The sequence below is a fragment of the Citrus clementina genome, unplaced genomic scaffold, assembly GCF_000493195.1.
Source record: "Citrus clementina cultivar Clemenules unplaced genomic scaffold, Citrus_clementina_v1.0 scaffold_9, whole genome shotgun sequence".
NCBI lineage: Eukaryota > Viridiplantae > Streptophyta > Magnoliopsida > Sapindales > Rutaceae > Citrus > Citrus x clementina.
In genome coordinates this window covers 8,151,820-8,174,957 of record NW_006261964.1, presented here as the reverse complement: position 1 = coordinate 8,174,957, position 23,138 = coordinate 8,151,820, and the positions used below count along the sequence as shown (strand labels likewise).

The 23,138-nt window shown below is 37.2% G+C and overlaps 1 protein-coding gene across 1 annotated transcript; it reads left to right on the top strand.

Annotated features, from left to right (window-relative positions):
- The first annotated feature begins 20,184 nt into the window (after positions 1-20,184).
- LOC18031204 (deacetoxyvindoline 4-hydroxylase) lies at positions 20,185-21,662 on the top strand. Its single transcript, XM_006420425.2, has 3 exons — positions 20,185-20,724; positions 20,970-21,291; positions 21,380-21,662. The coding sequence occupies exons 1-3, from the start codon at positions 20,204-20,206 to the stop codon at positions 21,632-21,634; spliced, it is 1,098 nt and encodes a 365-aa protein (XP_006420488.1). The 5' UTR covers positions 20,185-20,203; the 3' UTR covers positions 21,635-21,662.
- Positions 21,663-23,138: the final 1,476 nt, after the last annotated feature.

Sequence of the window (23,138 nt, the reverse complement as noted above, 5' to 3'; positions counted from 1 at the left end):
TTATTCTTTTACTTCTTCTCAAATGATTTTGTTCATTATTAGCATCACACTTTTGACCAATTTCTATATGTTTATCATTCTCTTGAGAATCAATACTTTTTCGTATAGTGGAAAATCTATTTTCATAGAATATTGCATCTCTAGATTCCACTATAGTATTGATCTCAACAAAGCTATTAGGTTCTGTTACAAGAAACCTATAAGCTTTACTATGCTCTACATATCCCAAGAATATGCATTCAATGCCCCTTTCTCCTAATTTCTTTATCTTAGGTTCTGGTAGTCTTACAATGGCTCGACAACCTCAAACTCTTAGATAAGAAAGATTAGGCTTTCTCTATTTCCATAATTCATATGGGGCCACCTTTGTTTTCTTATTAGGCACTCTATTTAAGATATGACATGCAGTTAAAATAGCTTCACCCCAAAAACCTTTACCAAGCCTAGCATTAAAAAGCATAGCATTAACCATTTCTATTAATGTCCTATTTTTCCTTTTAGCTACGCTATTTTGTTGTGGAGTATATGCAGTGCTAGTTTCATGTACAATGCCAACAGATTCACAAAATTCAGAAAAAGCATATTCACCTCCTTTATCACTTTTAAGGCATTTAATTTTAGTGTCACAAAAATTCTCAACTTTATTTTTATAAGTTTTAAATTTTTCTAACACTTGATCTTTAGAATGTAATAAATACACATAGTAATATTTTGAAAAATCATCAATAAATGTTACAAAATATTTTTTACCACCTTTAGAAGGATTACTATGCATATCACACACATCACTATGAATTAAATGCAATAAAGAAGATGTTTTTTCAATTTTTGGAAAAGGAGATCTTGTGATTTTAGTCTGTGCACATACTTTACATTTTTCATGCATAGGAATTAACTCTAAATTAGTCATATCATGCAATCTTCTAATATTCACATGTCCTAAACAATTATGCCACAAAGATAATGAATCAACCATATAAGCAGAAGAAACATTCATATTATTGATATTGAGTTTAAACATTCTTTTATACATTTATCATTTCCCAACAAAGGTACCACCCTTAGATAATATAAATTTGTTTGACTCAAAAACAAGTTTGAAGCCAAACTTATTAAGAAGGCTACCAGATACAAGGTTTTTCCTAACTTCAGGAACATGATAAACATCAGTAAGAGTTAAAGTTTTTCCAGAAGTAAACTCTAGTTGCACATTGCCTTTTCCTTTAACTATTGCAGTGGAGGAATTTCCCATGTAAAGAACACTTCCATCATCCACTGCTTTATAAGATTTGAAAAGGCTACGATCCTTGCATACATGCTTAGTTGCACCAGAATCTATCCACCATGCATTATCATCTTCAAGAGCATTAATCTCAGATATCATGGCCATAAAATTTGTGTTCGAAACTTCCTTTTGTTTCTTCAGAAGTCGACAATCTCTTTTGAAGTGGCCAGGTTTTTCGCAGTGGTGGCATGTACCCTTCTTTTTCTTCTTATTGTTTTGATTCTCTTTGGAATCAAACTTTCTCTTTTGATTATTCTTAAGGTGATTAGAATGTTTAAACTCCTTCCCTTCCTCTACGACATTAATTTTAGAGGACGTAGTAGTCTGATCCTCAAAACTATTAAGCTTGAGTTCCTCTTCAATACGAAGACTTTGGCCTAAGCCATCCAGACTAATTTCCTCTTTGTTATGTTTAAGACTTTTCTTATAGTCTTTCCAAGAGGGAGGAAGTTTATCAATAATTGAAGAGACAATAATAGACTCATCCATTTTCATGTTATGTTGGTTGAATTGATCAAGAATATGCAAAATCTCATTATATTGTTCAACCACAAGTCTATTATCAACCATTCTATAATTAAAAAATTTAGAAGCCAAGAATTTCTTACTTGTGGCATCTTCCATCACGTACTTAGCCTCTAATGAGTCCCATATCTCTTTTGATGTAGGTTTGTTATGATATTGATCAAACAAAGTATCAGACATGGCATTGCAAATGTGTCCCTTACACACATAGTCATCTTGCTTCCACTTATGTCGCCCTCTGGTTTCCGCTAATGTCTCATTCTCACGTTCTTGAGGCTTTGGTGTTGTGAGAACATAGACCACATTGAGACTTGTCAACAAGAAATGCAACTTTTTCTGCCAACGAATAAAGTTGCCACCATCGAACCGCTCCAATTTGACAAAATCTACTGCGAATTGTCGAATAGATGAACTTGGTGCCATTGTTGTAGAAATAACGTCTTAAGATTGTTGGTGGTAAAATTTGTGGGGAATGGCAAATGTAGAGAAATACAACAATAATGGTGGAACTTTATTATATAAAGTAATGTGTTTACAACTAACTCTGTATATAGGAAGAAACTGCAGAAATTTTGTGTGCTTCAAGGCACGTTACAAATGTCGCTTTCCTTAAGACGTTATTTGCCCCCACCAATTGAGTGATGCACATGGGTTAAGCAAATACGCCTCCAGGATACAATGAAGCACTTGTTTGTTTGCTTGCGTTGTGCATCGACGAAAGCAAATCAGAATACTCTTGAATGTTGCAAGCCTGCCAAGAAACAATATATTGTTCATGCAGAAAACAATATATTGGAATGTGAATGCACAAAAGAAATGGGTGTTTTGTGTTGAAATTCGTACTAGAAAAGAATGCTAAGAAAAGAGTGGTGTAGGATCCTTTATTTCATGTCTAAATGGCTTAAACATGACCCCTATTTATAGATATACTTGTGCCCCCTCATTTGGGTTATCATCTTTCATGATACCCCTTCATTCATGGCCATTGGATCTAGATTTGATTTTAATCAATGGTCCAAATTGAACCATCACCATTTCAAATGAAATGTCACCATGAAATGATGCATCTTTACGTGAAATGTTGCCATGAAAATATATCATTTAGTAAAAAGATACCTTTTCTACAAGACACAATTAAATGGACATGTCCTTACAACAAGACATCATTTTAATTAGACATGTCTTTAGTGAAATGTACCTTTTCTATAAGGCACAATTAATAGGACATGTCTTTACCATAAGACACATTTATTTTGAAAATTTTCCAACACTAAATACTAAATTTGATTTTCATTGAAACATCAGTAATTGATGTACAATTAATTAACATAATCCGAGATTAAGGATAGATATTAATTATCAAATATTGAATCAATCAATCATTGTTTATTGACAAAAAAAATGGTGATCCTACATACAATCAATTACATTATCTTACTGATTCACCGATCTTTTGATGAACCAAAACACAAGAAAATGTCAAGCCAATTAAACAAGGATAATGGCAAGGCCTAAAGAAAGTGCTAACATTGCATATGTGCCTGTAACATATGCAATCACCAATGGAAAACATGATGAAATAAAAAGAGGCAATGAACAAAGCATCATCGAAATCTTTAGTTTCTTCATTTTTAAGAGAAGTTGCGCTAGTTTTAAGAGACACTATGAAGTGAATAAAGACGGTAACAAGAGAAAGGCTTATGGCAATGGTATATGGTAGGTCTTGTTTGGTATTGAAATGCTATAACTTTAAAGTTGCAACTGCTGAGGAAAAAAAATTATAATTATAAAATAAAAGATAATAGTGTGTAGTAAACATAACTTTTAAATAATAACTTTGACAAAAATAATAAATATGTTATAAGTTTTTCATTATAAAAATAGTTGTATCATATCAACTTACCTTCTAAGTTACAATAGTTAGCGTTTACTAAATACTTTACTACATGTAGTTTCAAAGGTATAGCTGCTAAACTTCAATATCAAACATGGCTCTATCCTATTACCATAAATGCTTGAAAAACTATATTTTTCCTTAGGATTGCTGTGCCATTTTTGCTTTTATAGCCACAAGGAATGGTGAAAGCCACTAAAAAAGGCCTAATTTTGCTCCTAGTCATCTGTTGGCAATTTGTACCCTTGCATCTTTGTGTTGAGGTAGTTTTTCTTTTTATATGAGAACGTTGGAGGGGTTGGCCCTATGATTTTCAGGTATTCAACTTAAAAGACTAGTTTATTGGATGGATTGATCTATTTTACTTATAAACCCTAGTATCTCCCCTCTACTGTCGGACTTCAGTCCTTTCTCCAACACACCTGAGTTGTTTCACCATGTTATAGCTAATTGATACCTGTTATTGGGGGACTCGGCTTAGGATTTCTAGGTATCCAACCTAAAAGACTAGTTTATTGGGTGGAGTGACCTAACCTACTCATAAACCCAAATATCTCTCATTTACTAGCTAATATGGGACACAACTCAACAAATAACTCTCACTATATCAGAATGGCCTAATTTTGCCACAACGACAAGTGGAGTTTCGCCTTTGGCATTAACTTGTAGCAGCAGTGATGGACTCATCTCAAGTATTTCTTCTACGAACTTGCTTGACACCTTTTTTCTTTTTTGAGATATGATGTTGACATGCAGTCTAAGACAAGGTACAATAGCCTGTCCTAGACTTAATATCAATTATTAAAGTATCCAAGTTTAAGAATATTAAATGAAAATTAGTGTCCAAAGGTGTGTCATAATTAAGTAAATGTTACCTAAGATAAATGCAGCAACCTTATAAAAATATGTACAATCTATCTCGTTTATTAATATTTATACATTAGAATTTGACAAACTTCATTTATTATTTATTACTATAGTTTACAGATTATATGCAAAAAGATGATTAAGTCAAAACAATATTTTTTGTGAATATACTTGTATTAAATTATAATCTTCTCATAATAATAAAATTACTTTGGTCCCAACATTAAAACTATAGAAAGATTTTATTAATTTATACAAAATCAAAATTAACTAAACGCTTGTCCAACTCCTTTCACACCTAATAATTTTTACTGTTAAGCTAATAATAGTTATTTTAAAAATTACAATATTACCACAGTTAACGGAGGTTGTTCAAACAGGTACAGGATTATCATAATTGGATACGGAAATTAGGGTAGTGAATCTGACAGTGACTTCTTGTTGTCTGCATGGAAGACGTCATTAACCAACTCATCCACGGGTGTGTTGTCGTGTCGGAAGTTCCATGATGAAGATTTTGTATCGGGTTGGGCACAAAGCTGCTCACTGGGCCTGGAAAGAGTGCGGGCTTTAACTACATCATTTTTAACACTTAGCATATAAAGAGTTGACAAGTACCAGTTGTAGCACATATTTACGTAAGCAAGAATGGCTAACATCTTATAGGACTTGTCCAACCTACTGCGGTTGATAAGTGCTACCCAAAAAAAGGTTTTGTTTGCATAAATGCAAACAATATTGAGGAAGCTTCCAATTCCGATTAAAAATCTACTAATTGCTGCTACATGTTCCCCTGTCCATTCAGGGAAATGATAGCTCATGAATTCATCTAACCCGTCCTGAGCAAGGCCTTCCATGAGTCCTAACAGAAAGAATTGCGGGCAAGCCAGGAGATACTCATTGGTACAGCTTCTTTGGGCATGTCTAGTAATCCTCCTTTACGAACTACAATCAACCTGTGAACCTCAACATGCCATGTTGCGGCACAATAAAATGTGGATACTACCATTCCAATCAAAATTCTTACTTTTGAGCTTGTCCTTGTTTAGTTTTCGGAAACATTTGTGAAATGAACTTCTGTGATATATAAGAGGTCGTACTAGAGAATATGCACTTGGTTAAAAGTAGAAAGATCATTAATTCTTCAGATTGCATGTTGGCTCTTGCTTAGGCCAAAAGTGTCTCCTGCTGAACTAACCATTCCAAACACTAGGAAGCTAGTAAACATTGGAAACATTTTTAAAAGACGCTTTGGTTTCTTGACATGAGCCACAGTGCAAACTTTGCCTACTTTTTCTTGTTCTTCTGGACTAAAAGAGCTTGACGATTCTATAATGGCAGCTTTGTCTAGCCATTTGTGATTCAGAGAGTTAATATATATGTCAGACAAAGAGATTTGATCATTTTTTTCAAAAAAGAAATTCCTTCTTAATAAGGTTTGCTAATAAGTTTAAAGTGCACAATATGACTAGTAAATTATAGATAAGGAGCAAGTGGGATTTGCCTGAAGAATTTGACGCGAGGCGACAAGTTTAATTGATTTCTCCTTTCAAAAAAAAAAATTTGATTTCTATAATCATTGCGAAAAAACTGATCCACAGAAGAAGGGTACATGAGTTTCTATTCCGTGCTGAGTTTTTGACAGCACGGAATATTGACAAAGGGCTGCTCTCAAAAGTTGATTCTTTACTATGATAAGAAGAGATACCAAACACGAACAATATGAAAGTGATCCCCATTAACAACCCATTGAACAAAAAAGTCTTCAGCCACTCAAAATTGTGACAACTGCACTATAGCACCAGGCAAGACGCCACCATAACTCTTCCTGAGTGTTAAGAAATTAGAGAAAAATACTCTCCAATTAATCAAACAACTGAGACTAATCAATCAAGAATGAGCACAGAATCAACAACAATATCAAAGAAAGAATAATAAAAGGAATTAAAGAAAGCAACACTTAAAGGATTACGTGGTTTGGTTCTAAATTGAACCTACATCCGCGACTGAATCCCCAACAAGGGCTAAAGCTTTTCTTGATGAATGATGATTACAAATGGAAGACCAAGTAACAAAGATTAAACCACTTAACTCAGAGTTCTCTATCTACAACACTTGATCATTCTAATCACCCTTTTTTTTAAACATGCATTACAAATCAGCAAATTGGTTGTTTTACATGTGCACCACTGTAATAGAAATAAGGTGTCAACTTTAACAGCTTAACCACTTAGGCCCCACAAATGCCAAGTCAACTAAACACATCAGCTATCTCATAACATAATTTAACTAACTGGTTTTATAAGTCTCCACTTTCTAAAATTCTGTGATGCCGTAATTAAAATTACGGCATTAATGCTGTAATTATTATGGACCGTTAGATTAAATCAATGATTTATAAAAATTATGAAATAATAAAAATTTTTAATTAAATTAGATCTAACCGGTTATAAGACGGATAAATACTTTTTTTAAAATAAAATTTTATCGGTGTAAATTTAAAGGAAAAAAAAAAGAGGATCTGCCTTTAAAGAAATAAAAAAAATAGAAAGGGTTCGTTAATCCCTAATTAACGAATTCCTAAAGAAACATCTCAATACGTCTGCAGATTGCAGCCATTCTTGAGTTGATTTTATGTCTTGATTTTCGATCTTCTTCGAATTGCTGAGTCTCTGTCGTCACCGCCTCTATCTTGGTTTGGTAGGAGTTATTAACTCTGGAAATTTCATTAGCTCTGGCCACAACATCCAGATAGACTGTTAAGCTATCCACCAACTTCCCCGCAAAGAAAAAATGGTTCCTTCAGAACCACAACCTCCAAACTGCCACACTGAAAACGTTTGTGAGAGCGGAAGAAATCTGTATTGCCCTTGTATCTTACACGGTTATTCATATATATACATCTATACCCAAAATCAAAGATAGCTACGTAATCTCTAAATAGTCTCCTAAATATGCTCCTGCTATTCCTAATGGAATACAAAAGCTGCTCCTTCTATTCCTAATGGAATACAAATGCTATACAAAGAGAATATTACAACAGTTACTGCACATGCACACGTTAGTTACTGCACATGCACATGTTAGTTGCTCCATGCACACGTTAGTTGCTGCTCCATGCACACGTTAGTTGCTGCTCCATGCACACGTTAGTTGCTGCACACGTTCCCAATACTCCCCCTCAAGTTGGAGCATGAAGATCACGAATGCCCAACTTGCAAAGGATATTCTCAAACTGGTGTCGACCAAGCGCCTTTGTGAAAATGTCTGCAAGTTGCTCTGAAGTACGAACATGAGAAGCAGCAATATTACAAGCATGGATTTGGTCCCGCACATAGTGGCAATCAATTTCAATGTGCTTAGTGCGCTCATGAAAAACAGGATTGGCAGCAATATGAAGCGCTGCCTGACTATCACAGTAAAGATGCATCGGTAAAGAATGCGAAACACCAAGGGACTTTAACAAAGCCTTCAACCAAGTTAATTCACAACAAGTGAAAGCCATAGACCGATACTCTGCTTCAGCTGAAGAACGAGAGACAGTATGTTGTTTCTTTGTCTTCCAGGAAATGGGAGAACCACCCAAAAAAATGAAATAACCAGTAAGAGAACGACGGGTAAGAGGACAAGCGCCCCAATCCGAGTCACAATAGGCAATAAGTTGAAGAGCACTATTCCGTTGTAAGAAAATCCCTTGACCTGGATGACCTTTTAGATAACGCAAGACACGAGCAGCGGCCTCCCAATGAATCTCACGAGGACATTGCATAAATTGAGCCAGAACATGAACTGAATAACAAAGCTCGGGACGAGTAATAGTCAAGTAAATTAAGCGACCAATGAGCCTGCGATACCGTACAGGATCAGAATACATAGGACCATCATCAAGAGCAAGACGATGATTTTGGTCAATAGGAGATCGAGCTGGTTTTGCACCAAGAAGACCGGTTTCAGCCAAAATATCCAACGTGTATTTGCGTTGAGATAAGAACATGCTAGTAGGTCCTCGAGAGATCTCGATGCCCAGAAAATACTTAAGAACACCCAAATCCTTCATGTGAAAACAACGACTTAAATAGGCTTTAAAAGCAGAGATAGCAGTAGTATTATTCCCCGCAATAATCAAGTCATCAACATAAACAAGCACATGAATAGAAATATCATGATGCGCAAATGTAAAAAGAGAGTAATCGGCATATGATTGGTCAAATCCAAAAGATTTCAAAGCACCAGCAAGCTTAGCAAACCAATTACGAGGGGCTTGACGAAGACCATATAAAGATTTACGAAGACGACATACTTTACCAGAACAAGTAGTCGAAAAACCTGGAGGAAGTTGCATGTACACTTCCTCAGCAAGGTCACCATGAAGAAAAGCGTTATGTACATCCATCTGATGTAACTCCCAATCTCGAGCAACGGCAACAGCTAAGAGAGTTCGAACATAAACCATTTTAGCAACTGGTGCAAAAGTCTCATTATAATCCACCCCTTCAATTTGGTTATTACCAAGGATAACTAGTCGAGCTTTGCACCTCTCAATACTGCCATCAGAATGGTACTTGATGCGGTAGACCCATTTGCAACCAATAGCCTTTTTGCCCAGAGGAAGATCGGCTAGTGTCCAAGTCTCATTTTGTTCGAGAGCGTCAATCTCCTTGGCCATGGCTTCACGCCAACGGGGGTCTTTTACAGCCTCAGAATACCTAGTGGGCTCAGTAAGAGTAGTAATAGCCGCTAGGAAACGAGAATGATTTGTAGAAAAATTAGCACAAGTCACAAAATTAGCTATGGGATAAGGCGTACCTGAGGACAATGGTGGTGCAGGGGATAAGGAGGCGGGGTCTATAACTCGAGCTGTATGACACACAAAATCACGCAGACGAGTGTTGGGAATTTTCGACCGTGTACTCCGACGAACAGAGATACCAATATTCTCATCAGCAGATGATGGCAAAGAGAGTGAAACATCAGAAGAAGAGCTCCCCCTGTCATGGAGGGCAGCTAAATCAGAGGACAAATCGGACACTGCATGAGGGGAGGATGGGCTCCCCCTATCATTAGACTTCGGTTCCTCCTGAGCGTCATTGGAGGAAATGTCTCTGTTACTACCAAGTGAAGGAAGAGGAGACTCAACATGTTGCACCCGTAAAGAATCATGTGTGACGTAAGGATCATGAGCAGGAGAGCAATCCAATGAGATATCATGATACGGAAATGTATCTTCAAAAAACACCACATCACGGGACACAAAAAATTCATTGGTTTCCAAATCAAAGACTCTCCAACCTTTCTTTCCATGGGGATAGCCGACAAATACACACCGCCTACTTCTAGGATTGAATTTATTCTTGTCACGAGGAACATAACGAGCATAGCACAAACACCCAAAACTACGAAAATGAGCATACGGAGGAGGCTTACCATGCAATAATTCATAAGGAGTTTTTCCATCAAGTAAAGGAGTGGGAGTGCGATTAATTATATAAGCAGCACTTAAAATACATTCTCCCCAAAAATTAAGAGGCAAGTTGGCTTGAAACCTTAAGGCACGCCCAACATTGAGAAGATGACGGTGTTTCCGTTCGACACTCCCATTTTGTTGAGGCGTATCCACACAAGAAGCTTGAAATTCAATGCCATTTTCAGCAAAAAAAGAATTCAAAACTTTAAATTCTGTACCGTTATCACTTCGTACCATTTTAACTTGCCTATTGAATTGAGTCTTGGCCATAGCACAAAAATTTTTGAAAAGTTGAGCCACCTCAGATTTATGTGCCATCAAATAAACCCAAACTCCTCGTGAATAATCATTAACAATGGAAAGAAAATAATGAGCACCACAAGAAGACGAAATACGATAAGCACCCCACACATCACAATGCACTAGAGCAAACATATCATTGGCTTTATTCATACTAATAGGAAAAACATTTCGAGTTTGTTTTGCTTTAAAACAAATATCACATGGTTCATCACGAAATTTCTGACATTCCATTTTGCTAACACCAGGAAGTAAAGAAATAATCTTATTAGAAGCATGACCTAACCGCCTATGCCATAGATAATAATTTCCTTCTGCAGAGACACGACACGCCTTTGCTGATGCTGGACTCCGAAAAATATAGACCCCGTCTTCTTGCTCACCCACACCAATCAAAGTCCTCATAGTGCGGTCCTGTATCACACACAGTTTGTCAGTTAAAGTGACAAGGCACTGCAAATCATTAATCAAGCAAGCCAAAGAAATTAAATTGCAATTAAGATCAGGTACATATAGAACATGATTCAATCTCAAATTGTTTTCAAACTCAACAGTGCCCTCGCACTGAGCATGAGAGCATGTGCCGTTTGGAAGACCTATGGACGAAGGCCCAATATTTTACAGATCAGTCATTAATTCTCTGCTTCCTGTCATATGTCTCGAAGCCCCTGTATCAAGAATCCACTTACCAGAAAGCTTCTCTTTTGAAACATCTTTATTTTGTGAATTAAGCATATTCACCATAGTTGCCCATTGATCATCCGTGAGAGTAGCTGCAAGGGCAGCCCGATCTTGTGCTGACAGAGTCGGACTAACCTGGTTTCCTCCTCCACCAGCAGGCATAAGAGCAGCGTTAGCCATAGCAACATGCGATTTACTACGCCCAGCAGAATTATTTGTCTGCCCTCGTCCGCCTGTGTTACCCTTTCCACGATTAGCAGTCCACCACTCCGGATATCCAATAATCTTGAAGCAAGATGATATCTCATGACCGGTTTTGCCACAGTGTTTACACACTGATTTTTCTCCATTTGCATTATTCGAAAAAGACACAGCAACTCCTTGTTGTGCCTTGGGTGCTTGGACAGCAAAGCTCACGGCTTCGACATGCACATCACGTGTCCTTGTAATGGTTTGATGTCTTTCCTCTTGTACCACCAAGGCATAAGCACGACTTTGTGAGGAAAGAGGATCTTGAGCAATAATATTAGAATGAACCGTCCCATAAATCATATCATCAAGTCCCATCAAGAATTGGTGAACACGTTCTTCTTCCCTTTGTTTTTCCCACTGCGTCGACAGATTACAGGTGCAGTTGCCGCAAGAGCAGACAGGAGGTTGAACATAGTTGCTGAGTTCATCCCACAGAATCTTGAGACGTCCAAAATAGGTTGCTACTGTCTGCCCATCTTGTCTACATTTGGCCAGATCGGATCGCAACTGCAACACCCGTGGTCCATTTCCAATTGAGAATCTCAATTTTAATTCATCCCAGAGTTCCTTAACAATATCATAGTAGGTGATTGTTGAACGAATATGCGGTTCAAAAGATGTAAATATCCATCCTACAAGCATTGAATTCACACTCCACCAATCTTCAATTTCAGGAGCATATTCGGCAGGTTTCTCAATCTTGCCATTCAAAAATGATTGTTTTCTTCTTGCCCGAAATGCATTACGCATCGAGCGTGACCACTCTTCATAATTCTCACCACTTAATTTCACCGGGGATATAATCATGCCCGTATGATCAGAGGGATGAAGATAATAAGGTGAAGATGAATCTATCATATTTCGGTTTTTCTTTTCCCTTTCAGCCATGGTGCTTAGCTTCGGCGCCGGCTATGGAAAAATTTTGATTTATTAGAAGGTTCGGCTCAAGGCTCTGATACCATGAAAATGTTTGTGAGAGCGGAAGAAATCTGTATTGCCCTTGTATCTTACACGGTTATTCATATATATACATCTATACCCAAAATCAAAGATAGCTACGTAATCTCTAAATAGTCTCCTAAATATGCTCCTGCTATTCCTAATGGAATACAAAAGCTGCTCCTTCTATTCCTAATGGAATACAAATGCTATACAAAGAGAATATTACAACAGTTACTGCACATGCACACGTTAGTTACTGCACATGCACATGTTAGTTGCTCCATGCACACGTTAGTTGCTGCTCCATGCACACGTTAATTGCTGCACACGTTCCCAATACACACCAAAGATACATTCCCAAGGGAGGGAAGATGCAATCTTCCACTTATTCTGCAAGTTACCAACAATCCAGTCACATAAATTCGAGTTGAAGAACGTGTTATGATTTTCCATTGGGACAAGCTTACGCCAAACCTGCTTAATACAGCTGCAATCTCTCAATGCATGGAGGATATCTTCAACTGCACCCCCACACCTATCACAGCCCACATGAACATGAATACGACGCCTAGCAAGCTTATCGTGAGTCTTTAGTTTCCCATGCATAAGCTGCCAAAGAAAAAGACGGATGGATTGAGGCCCCTTCCAACTCCATGGTAGCTTCCAATTTCTATCATGATCAGCAAAGTGTTGATAGCAAAGGGAGTCATAAGCTGACCGAACCGTAAACATGCCTCTTGGATCAAAACCCCAGTAAATTTTATCAGCCCCAAGATGAGGTGCCGGAGGCATGACTAAAGCAATTTGCATGAGAGTATAATGCAGCAGCAAATGCTCAAATCTCGACCAATTCCAACCCCCATGCCCATTCGTAAATTCACTCACAGTGGCGTTGATAAGTTCTTGAGGAATCGGCTGGAGAGCAAGGCTGATCAAGGGATTATATTTCATAGCCCAACAATCTAACCAGAAGCGAGTTCAAGCTCCATCACAAATAGACCAGCGAGCACCATGCACCGTTGCCAACCACGTGCTACGAATAGCCTTCCAAATCCGAGACCCCGGCTTATCTAGAAGGGACATCGGTAAGTTGCGAGACTCCAAACCATATTTGGAGCAAAAAACTTTCATCCACAGCTTGTCCAAGCTAGAAACAACCTCCCAACTCAATTTCATCAGCAGCGCCTGGTTCATCTCGTCTATTTTTTTAAACCCCAGACCTCCATGGTTTTTCGGCATGCAACACCCCACCATACTCATCTTGTGACTCTTTGACTTCCCATCCCAAATAAAACGCTGACAAGATTTGTCTATTTTATGCCGCACCGGAGAAGGAAGTAAGGTTGTTTGCATGGCATAAATAGGCATTGCTTGCAGAATTGATTGAGCCAGGGTGACTTGTCGAGCAAAAGATAGATGAGCCACATTACAGCCAGTAAGCCGCTTATCCACTTTGTCAAGAATGGATTGATACGTATCTTTATTTACCCGCGAATGGATTAAGGGCATTCCAAGATAATCACCCAACTCATTTGTTGCCGAAAATCCCAATGTAGAACCTATGAGATTTGCATCCCGAGTAGCAACATTCTTAGAGAAGAAAACTTTAGTTTTCATTTTATTGACTTTTGCTTCAGAACTCCTACAATAATTGTCCAGAACAGCTTGAACGACATAAGCTCGATCAATCGAAGCTTCCGTAAATAAAAGCAAATCGTCTGCAAAAAAGAGATGTGTTAGAGGAGTTCTATATTTGGCCAACCGAATAGGCCTCCATCTCCCATCCATCACCGCTTGGGTTATACCATGACTCAACCGCTCGATGCAAAGAACAAAAAGATAAGGCGAGAGAGGATCTCCCTGGCGGATACCTCTCCCCGGAATGAAAGCCTCTGTAGCCTCACCATTCCACAAAATGCTCATACTAGCTGAAGTTACGCATTCCATGATGAGTCTAGATAAATGAATTGGAATACCAGTCTGTTGAAGCGTATCAAAAATGAAATCCCAATTGAGCCAGTCATATGCCTTTTCTAGGTCGACCTTAATGGCCATAAATCCTTTCCTGCTAGTTTTTCTGCGCATGGAATGAACTACTTCCGAGCCACAACAATTTTATCTACTATATGCCTCCTAGGAACAAAGCTTGTCTGATTGGGGCCTATTAGATTAGGCAGCAGCAATTGCAAGCGATTAGCTATAATTTTAGTCACCGTCTTGTAGGCAACTGTGCATAAACTTATGGGCTTAAACATCTTTAAGCTAGTAGGGTGCTCCTCTTTAGGAATCAAAACTAGGAGGGTAGTATTGATCTCTCGCGGGACCTTGCCCGTGGTAAAAATATCATCAATAAGTCTACAAAAAGACGGACCAACAACATGCCATTGGGATTGATAAAATATAGCATGCAAAGCATCTGTACTTGGGGCTTTCAGCGGCTTCATACTAAACACGGCTCTTTTAATTTCCTCCCTCAAAACTGGGGTTGCGACAACATCAACGTCATGAGAATCCAAGGCTGGAAATAGATTTGGAAAGTGGTAATTTTGATAAATTACAGTTTCACTTTTAAATAAATCAGAAAAATACCCCACTGCATGCCTCCTTATATCTTCCTCATCATATAGCCAATTCCCCGAATTTTCTCAGATGGCCTCAATTATATTCCGTCGCCTTTGAGCAATAGTTTTTTGGTGGAAAAATTCGTATTTCTGTCCCCATGCAAAAGCCAATCCTTTCGAGATTTCTGAAGCCAAAGAATTTCCTCTTGGCTCATCATCATTTCGAGCTCGTTTCACAAGCAGGCCTCCAATCGTATCAAACTGCGAGAGCTATAGTTCTCTAGAGTGGCTTGAATCCCATTAATCCGAGCCATAAGCCAGCGTTTTCTCTGAAAGATATTCCCAAACACATCTCGATTCCAAGCTTGAACCTCCTGAACAAAATGAAAAGCTGCTGCACTATAGTGGGTTTGCGGATTCCACACTCGCTTTACAAAATTACTGAAATGCTCGTGTGTTAACCAAGCAGCCAAAAAGCGGAAAGACCTGTTCCTCTAATGGCCAGCCACAGCTCTCTCAAACCGAACCAGCACCGGCCTGTGATCCGAGGCAACCTTCGAGAGGTGGAGCACAGAATTATCCATATACTTAAGCAGCCATTCACTGATGCACAAAGCTCTATCAAGCCATTTAAAAAGCAATCCACATGACCAAGTAAACCTTGGACCTTTGAATTTTAAGTCAAAAATTTGATGCCCATCAAACCACTTCCGAAACAAATTACACACTCCTGAGTTCCTAACCACACCCCTCTGCTTTTCTGAAGCATATAAGATAGAGTTGAAATCCCCACCAATCAACCAAAGGCCTTGGACTACAGCTGTCTCCGTAATATTAGATTTGGACTGGCATAAACAGTTGTTGCCCAAGACACAAAGACCTTGTTCGTACAAATTTTAAAGTGAATAAACTACCTATGATTAATTGAAACCTCCACCTCTATAGAATTTTTCCAAATAAGCCAAATTCCTCCAGAGAATCCCACAGCTTCCACCCGGTGTGAATAATCAAATCCACTCTTCTTTATAAAGTCATCGACTTTAACCCCACTAATACGAGGTTCCATTAAAACCACCATCGATGGATTGTAATTTTTAATAATTGTCCTAAACGAGCGCCTAAACTCCCCCGAGGCTGCCTCTTGGACATTCCAAAACATAATACTTATTGACATAAAAAATATAAGAAGAGAGGATAGAAGCCTACTACTGTTGTTCAGTGACATCATCCATCAACGCCAACTACGTTTCTTGAACCATCGAATCTTCATCGTTAGCCATCCCATCCCCATCAACACCACTCATAGGCACAGCTGGATGGGTATGAGCATTTCCACCTTCCTTCGCCCGAAGGGTGTTTTGATCATCTAGAGGATCGGCTAAGTGTTATGGGTCTGGTCCCTGCCTTTCTATGTGCTCTTTGGCCACTTCCCTCACATCCCCATTAGGAAGGTTTTGGGAAAAGCAAAAGACCATTGTATGTTTAGTGGGATCCAAGGTAGTTGCGAGAGGGGACACAATTTGATTGCTAGAAACTTGCTGAGGGAAAATGTGTGGTTTAAAATTTTGGTTTGCATGGGGTAATGGAGTTATATCCTTCTCTCTGATATTGAAAGCACTCGGCTGGAAAGGGTTACAGGTAGGAGTCACTGGGACATTTGGTTTCCTGCTCTGAGTTCTTGCTGCCACGGCCTTATTTTGTGGCTTACGTCAAGCCAAAGTCTTTGCTGTGTTTTCTGTGTTGGAGGTAAAAATAGGGTTTGAGGCGGGTATGAATGGCTGTCATGGGGTGGAAGGGAAATCTATGCAAGCCGCATGCACAGGGTTTCCACCTTCATCCGGGACTTGAGCTAATATTTGAAACCTTGAAATACCAGCTCCAGTAAACTCCCGATTACGATTTGAGTCGCCAGTGTTCTCCTTACCACTATTAGGCTTCCTTCCTCTCCTGGTGGCAATCATCCAGGGTCCAAATGGTTCCACATTACTATCTACTTCTTGTTGGCCAGGAGCCTCGTTACCTGACATAGCTTGTTGGGGTTGACCAGCATCTTTAGAGCTTGTCGAATTACCAGCATCCTTGTAGTTACTACTACTGTGCCCGTAACGTCCACACTTATAACATATTACTGGCAATCCCTCGTATTCCACTTTCTGGATCTTCCTATCCAACTCAAACTGAGACACCAACGGCCTAGTTAATGAGATACTCACTACAAGACGAGCAAATCTTCCACGAGATGAGGAGGCTGTATTCGAGTTGATTTTAATCACATTGCCCACTAACTAACTGAGCTTCTATAGGATTTTCCGATCATAAAGATGAACAACAAGACCAGGTAAGCGGATCCATACCGTGACTTGATCAAGAGCCGTGTTTGTGAAGTCAAAAGAGGGCGTCCATGGCTACACCATTAAGTAGTGACCCATTATAAGCCAAGGCCCCTTAGTTAGAGCATCAACAGCATCCTCTACCGAGCAAAACGAACCAGGTAATAATTGTTCTCTAAGTCAATCACCGAAAAACCCATGGCTGATTTCCACATGACATTCAATCTTGCACAAAGGGCTCTATAGCCAATTGTGCGGCCAAGCAACTTCACAACAACCGAGTTCTTCCAAGGCTCACTCAACTTAGCATGAACCCTAGCCGAAAAAGTGATGGACGGCATGGGTCCCTCGTTAGTTTCAATAACGTCCCCTTCCTCAAAATCCCAGTCCTCTAGTCCGCCTCCAAATCCTTGCTCCATCGCTTGCGTCGCATTCACTAGGGTTTCTTTGTACGAGACCTGCGCAAGGTTAACACCAGCATAATCTTCATCACGAAACCTCGCTTTTTTAGTCGTTCTAGCCTCCCTAAATGGCGGGGGAAAAGTCCCTCCGAAGATAGGGTTTCCTCCACGTCCGAGGTTTTCGGAGCTTTTCATGCAGTATTCTTTTTTTTCGAGCAGCTATATTCAATGACTATTTTATATATGAGTGTTTGGGAGAAATCATATTTTATTAGGAAACATATCAAATTGTTATTAATAATAAATTACAATAGGGATATTGTAGTAATATAAAATTTTATTAAAAATAAAGTATTTAAAATAGCTTAATAGCTCTATCCATTTTAATTATTGATAATATTTAATGCTAATATGAAATAGTGTAATAAATATTTATAAGGACCGTATATAGTAAAACAAAATTATGTGGCATGAAAGTTTCATCTTCCTATATTATACACACTGTAGCACACCCTCCCCCACCCCCACCCCCAACAAAAATAAAAAATAAAAAATAAAAAATAAAAAACACACGCGTACGCCAAACATAAACACGCTTAGATCAGCAGTTGATCCAAATTCTTAATAACCATAAAAATGGCTGCATTGGCTCACGAAGAATTAATGTAGTAACTTCTCCCTCGGACTGCTGAAATGAATGAGCATCCGATCACGGTCGGGAGGGTTATCTTTGATAATTGAAACCTGCTTTGAAATTTTTGATCCATGCATGCAAACGAGGGAACTTGTCAGCTTTAAGTAACTTGAGCCCTAATATTTATTCAATGACTCCCAGCCAATAGGGCATCCAACCAAAGGCTAGATCTAGAAGGCCAATGTTCTCTCCTCCAAAAAAATTTCTTCTCTCCAAGGCCCTTCTCTTCTATGGTTCTTAGAATTTCCAAGCTTTCATTTTTTACCTTTTCTTGTTCTTCTCCACTTGTCACAAATATCCTCCAAATTGTAGGACCCTATAACAATTTAAGGAACACTTTGAGAAAAGACTCTTGTAGTTCGTAGATCAAGTTTTGTAAACCCATAAAAATGAAGTAATGGCGTTCTCGTAAAAGGTGGGGACTACCTAACTTCCAATTTTGACTTAAAATAATGATTTAAATTTTTATCCCCAAGTCCATTCAATTTAATGGTGTTGATTTAGATATAATAAAAGCCTCTTCATATCAAATTTACAAATTTTTAGTTATATATTTGTCGAAAAAATTGTCAAAAGTCCTTCATAGATTGTCGAAACATATCACTTCTCTCCTTATGTTTCAATAACCCATCAAATTAAAACGCCCATATGCGGTTAAAAAGAATATTAATTTTCATATTCTTGTTTTGTATTTTAGTATCTATCCTTACAAACTTCTCAGTAATCAATGATGAGGTAAAATTTTACCACATGAAAGATAATTAAAATAGTAAACGTCACAAAAAATAAAAAATTAATGGTTTTTTTAAGGGTAGATGGGGGTTCGAAGGATTTTGAAACATGAAGGAAAAATAATTAGTTATCACAACGAACAGTTTTCTTTTAGTCATTCTCCTAATAATTTGCATACTAATTGGTAATTACTATTTATGAGAGAAGTAAAATCAGAGTTTGAAAGCAGAAGCATGCTATATGTACCTTTTACAAACCTCCAGTGTATTTTACTCTTAGTGTTAGATAAACATTAGGGACTTAGTTGTAAATTATCCTCTTAAAATTAGGGTTGAAGCAGGTGGGCAACGCAAACCTAATCACATACAATTGACATATTTGTGATATACTAGTTATTAGAAGTGGGTCCATAATGATATCATACAACCTAATTCATTTGAATTTGTAAATACATTTGACATTTTATTTCATTTGAATTTGAGAGCATAAATTTGGCCTTTTATTTTATAATAGATAATTTTAACTAAAAATAGATTAATGATGTGCCATGTATCAATCAGGTAGTGAGATAATCTTAATGAATGACACATCATATATTACATGATTTAAAATAAAATTTAATATAAAATTTTAAAATATCTATCCTTACTCTTAAAAATAATTTTTATACGAGTCTTTTTGTCCATATTTAAAGATTAACACCAATGGCTTATTTAAAAGCATATAATTTGGGCTATACATGCTGCTTTGCTATTGGTGCATTATTTAGAAGTTTTAACGGAGCGCCTTATGTGGGCTTTTTTTCACAAGCTTTAGGAATCCAAAAACTTGTTTTGATGCGAATAAATTGACATGCTTCTTAATAATCAGTAACAATGATTGGAACTTTAACAGTTGAATTCTAATTTAATTTTGGATTCAATCATTTAGATTCCTATCAATAATAATTATAAAAAAAAAAGCAACAGTAAGTGAAAAAAAAAAAGGTATTGGATTTGGTTAATTTGAAATCGATTCCCTTCGACTGTTGCCTGCACTCTCAACGAAAAAATAAAAAAATAATAATAATATGCTCCACCATGGTGCTTTTGTGCTTAATGAGTTGACAGTTATAATATTATATAATGCAGACTCTTTTAGACTAAAATAATTAATATCTAATTATATGTAACAATTATTCTGGCCACAGCAACAGAGTAAACCGTATATACCCAAAGCAATCCTCAGCTTATTCCATAAACCACAAGATAAGGTTGTAAAATTCAGGCAGAACCAATGGAAACCATTCCTAGTAGTGACAGAATGAGCGAGTTGAAAGCTTTTGATGAGACAAAAGCTGGTGTTAAGGGACTTGTAGATTCTGGGATTACTACGATTCCTCGGATCTTCATTCAAGATCAACACACCAAACATAAGTTCGATGACAAGCCGATCTGCAGGGACCCCAAAATCAACATCCCAATCATAGACTTTGAAGGCATCCACAAAGATGCAAGCTTGCGATCTCAGGCAGTTGACCAAATTAGAAGTGCTTGTGAGAAGTGGGGTTTCTTTCAAGCGATCAATCATGGAATCCCAACAAGCGTTTTGGATCAAGCCATTGACGGGATCCGAAGGTTTTTTGAAAAAGATGTTGAGGTTAAGAAGAAGTATTTTTCTCGTGATTACTCGAAAAAAATAAGATATTGTTCAAATATAAATTTGTTTAGTGCACCGATTCTTTATTGGAAAGATACTTTGAGTTTTGATTTGGGACGTGATTTTTCAAGTCCTGAAGAATTGCCGGAAGCTTGTAGGTATGGTGCAAAATGACTCGCATATTTTATTTCTTTTAGTGAGAACCACACTTTCATCTTTCTAAGAAATTTGTTTTTCAGCATCACTTGGGTCCCTGATAAAAATGACTTAAACTGTTTTGTAACATCACAAATGAAATAGAATGTAAAAAATATATCAGAACTTAGCTGATAGGAAAGAATCATTGTCCTTTTCTTTTGAAGTATAGTGATTAGGTTATATTTGTTTCTTTGCTAATTTGCAGAGACATAATGATCACATACAACAACCAAATGTGGAAAACAGGGGAGATTCTCTGTGAACTTTTGTCTGAAGCTTTAGGGCTTAGTCCCAATTACCTGAAAGACATAGGTTGTGTAGAGGAAATGACAATTGGGAATAATTACTACCCAGAATGCCCTCAACCACAATTGACCATCGGCGTAACAACACATTCTGACCCTGGATTCGTCACTGTGCTCATACAAGATCGAATTGGTGGCCTCCAAGTCTTTTGTGAAGATCAATGGTTTGATATTACCCCTGTTCCTGGAGCTCTAGTTGTAAACTTAGGATACATGATGCAGGCAAGTACATGTTATGCACAACTTTGACTATTATTAATCCATCATAGAACTTAATTGTAGTGTTCCTTTTATGTGTGTGTTTATGCAGCTGATTACCAATGACAAATTCAAAAGTGCCTATCACAGAGTGTTGTCAAAAAAGGAAGGCTCAAGGATTTCAATCGGAAGTTTCTTTATGAACAACAGTTGCTCGAGACGATATGGTCCAATTAAAGATTTGCTATCCGATGAAAATCCTCCGCTCTATCCTGAAATTACTCTAAAAGATATTTACAATAACCAATCCTCAATAGAAGAACTCTCAGCGTTGCAAAAACTTAAGCTGGCAAGGCGCTGTGCTTAATTTAATTGAGGACGTTTTCCAATTTGGTGGCTGGCGGAATAGATTAGTGATGATAGTTTGTTTGTTGCTTGGAACTGCGACTTCTGTACTTCAATTGAGCCTACAATTAATGCCAGTTATACATTAAAGTTTGGAGTTTGTCATTCTATGAGCTTTTTTGCTTTTTAAACATGCCAATATGTTACGATAAAAAGTTCATTACATTAATATTACAACAAAAATAACTATATTTCTCACATATTATTTGATAATTTTCATAAATTTTCAAGTATATTCGTCACTTTACTAAATATTAGATATGCCTCAAATAAATGACAATTTGTGCATGTATAAAACATATTATGATGTCTTTTTAATTATGAATTTAGTATAAAAAATGACTTTAGCTTGATTTTCCTAATCAATGGACCATATTTTGCCTGTGATATTATCATCTTCATTTAGATATCTTCATACTAGCTAAATTTTATTATATTTAGATATCATGATAAAAGTATTAAGCATCAGTGTCTATCAGAAAATGTGAATAGTTGATGACTTTGGTGCTTCAAGCTTCCATTAGTGACATAAAGATTAGGATGAGTTGTGGTTTAGAATTTATTTGTCCAGTTCTTTCTGATTTCACTCAGTGGTCTTGTGCGCATCCTTTTTCTTGTTGCCAAATAAGACTTGGTATTGTCCAACATTTGGTATTTGATAATTGATATGATCCACAATATTTCTTCACACTAAGGTCCACATTATTTGTTTTGAAAGTTAGTTGCAGTCTCCTTTTTACAGCCCAAGTTGGTGATACCAATTGCACATTGTTGAACAAATCTAAATTGAAAAAAATTGGAGGCACACAAGTTCCAGTGTTCAATGTGAGTAATCTTTCCATTTGACGTACTGTGCTCTATAAGCAAATCTTTTTCGTTGTTATGGTAAAATATGTTCCCATTTAAGATTTTCTATGCATCATTGACTACAATATTAGATTATTTCCTTAAGGTTAGCTGAAGTAAACAGATGTTTTTTATAATCATGAAATGTCTATGTGTCATTGAATACAACTTCATGTTCCATCTTTTTGATAGACGGTTTAAGAACTGTAGAATTGGCTTTTTATGCTGAAAACAGAACAAGAGCAGCATAGTAAGGCTGTCTGTGTCATTTATTAGTACTGATTTTCGACGTAAGTTGTGGTATTCATTTAAAGTTGATAACAGTGATAGTTCAAGATAATATGATTTCCAGATTGCCCTCCAATTGTGTTGTTTGAGTTGATTCGAAATTTTTTAGTTCTATGATATTTTGCAGCTATAAAATATATGATTCAATAATCATATCTTTCTTAAATTTAGATACTTAATTAGAATATTCACTAATATGTCATCAGTCACAGGAAGCAATAACTAAACTTAGCATCTCAAAGGCATTTTTACTAAATATTTTTAAACGAAAAGCTTAAAAATATGAAAATTAAAATATATATTGAAACGAAAGAAATAAAAGAAATCTCAAA

Coding starts and splice junctions, on each gene's coding strand:
- LOC18031204 (XM_006420425.2), top strand. CDS start 20,204: ATGGAAACCATTCCTAGTAGTGACAGAATGAGCGAGTTGAAAGCTTTT. Junction 20,725..20,969: donor GAATTGCCGGAAGCTTGTAG/GTATGGTGCAAA, acceptor GCTAATTTGCAG/AGACATAATGATCACATACA. Junction 21,292..21,379: donor ACTTAGGATACATGATGCAG/GCAAGTACATGT, acceptor GTGTTTATGCAG/CTGATTACCAATGACAAATT.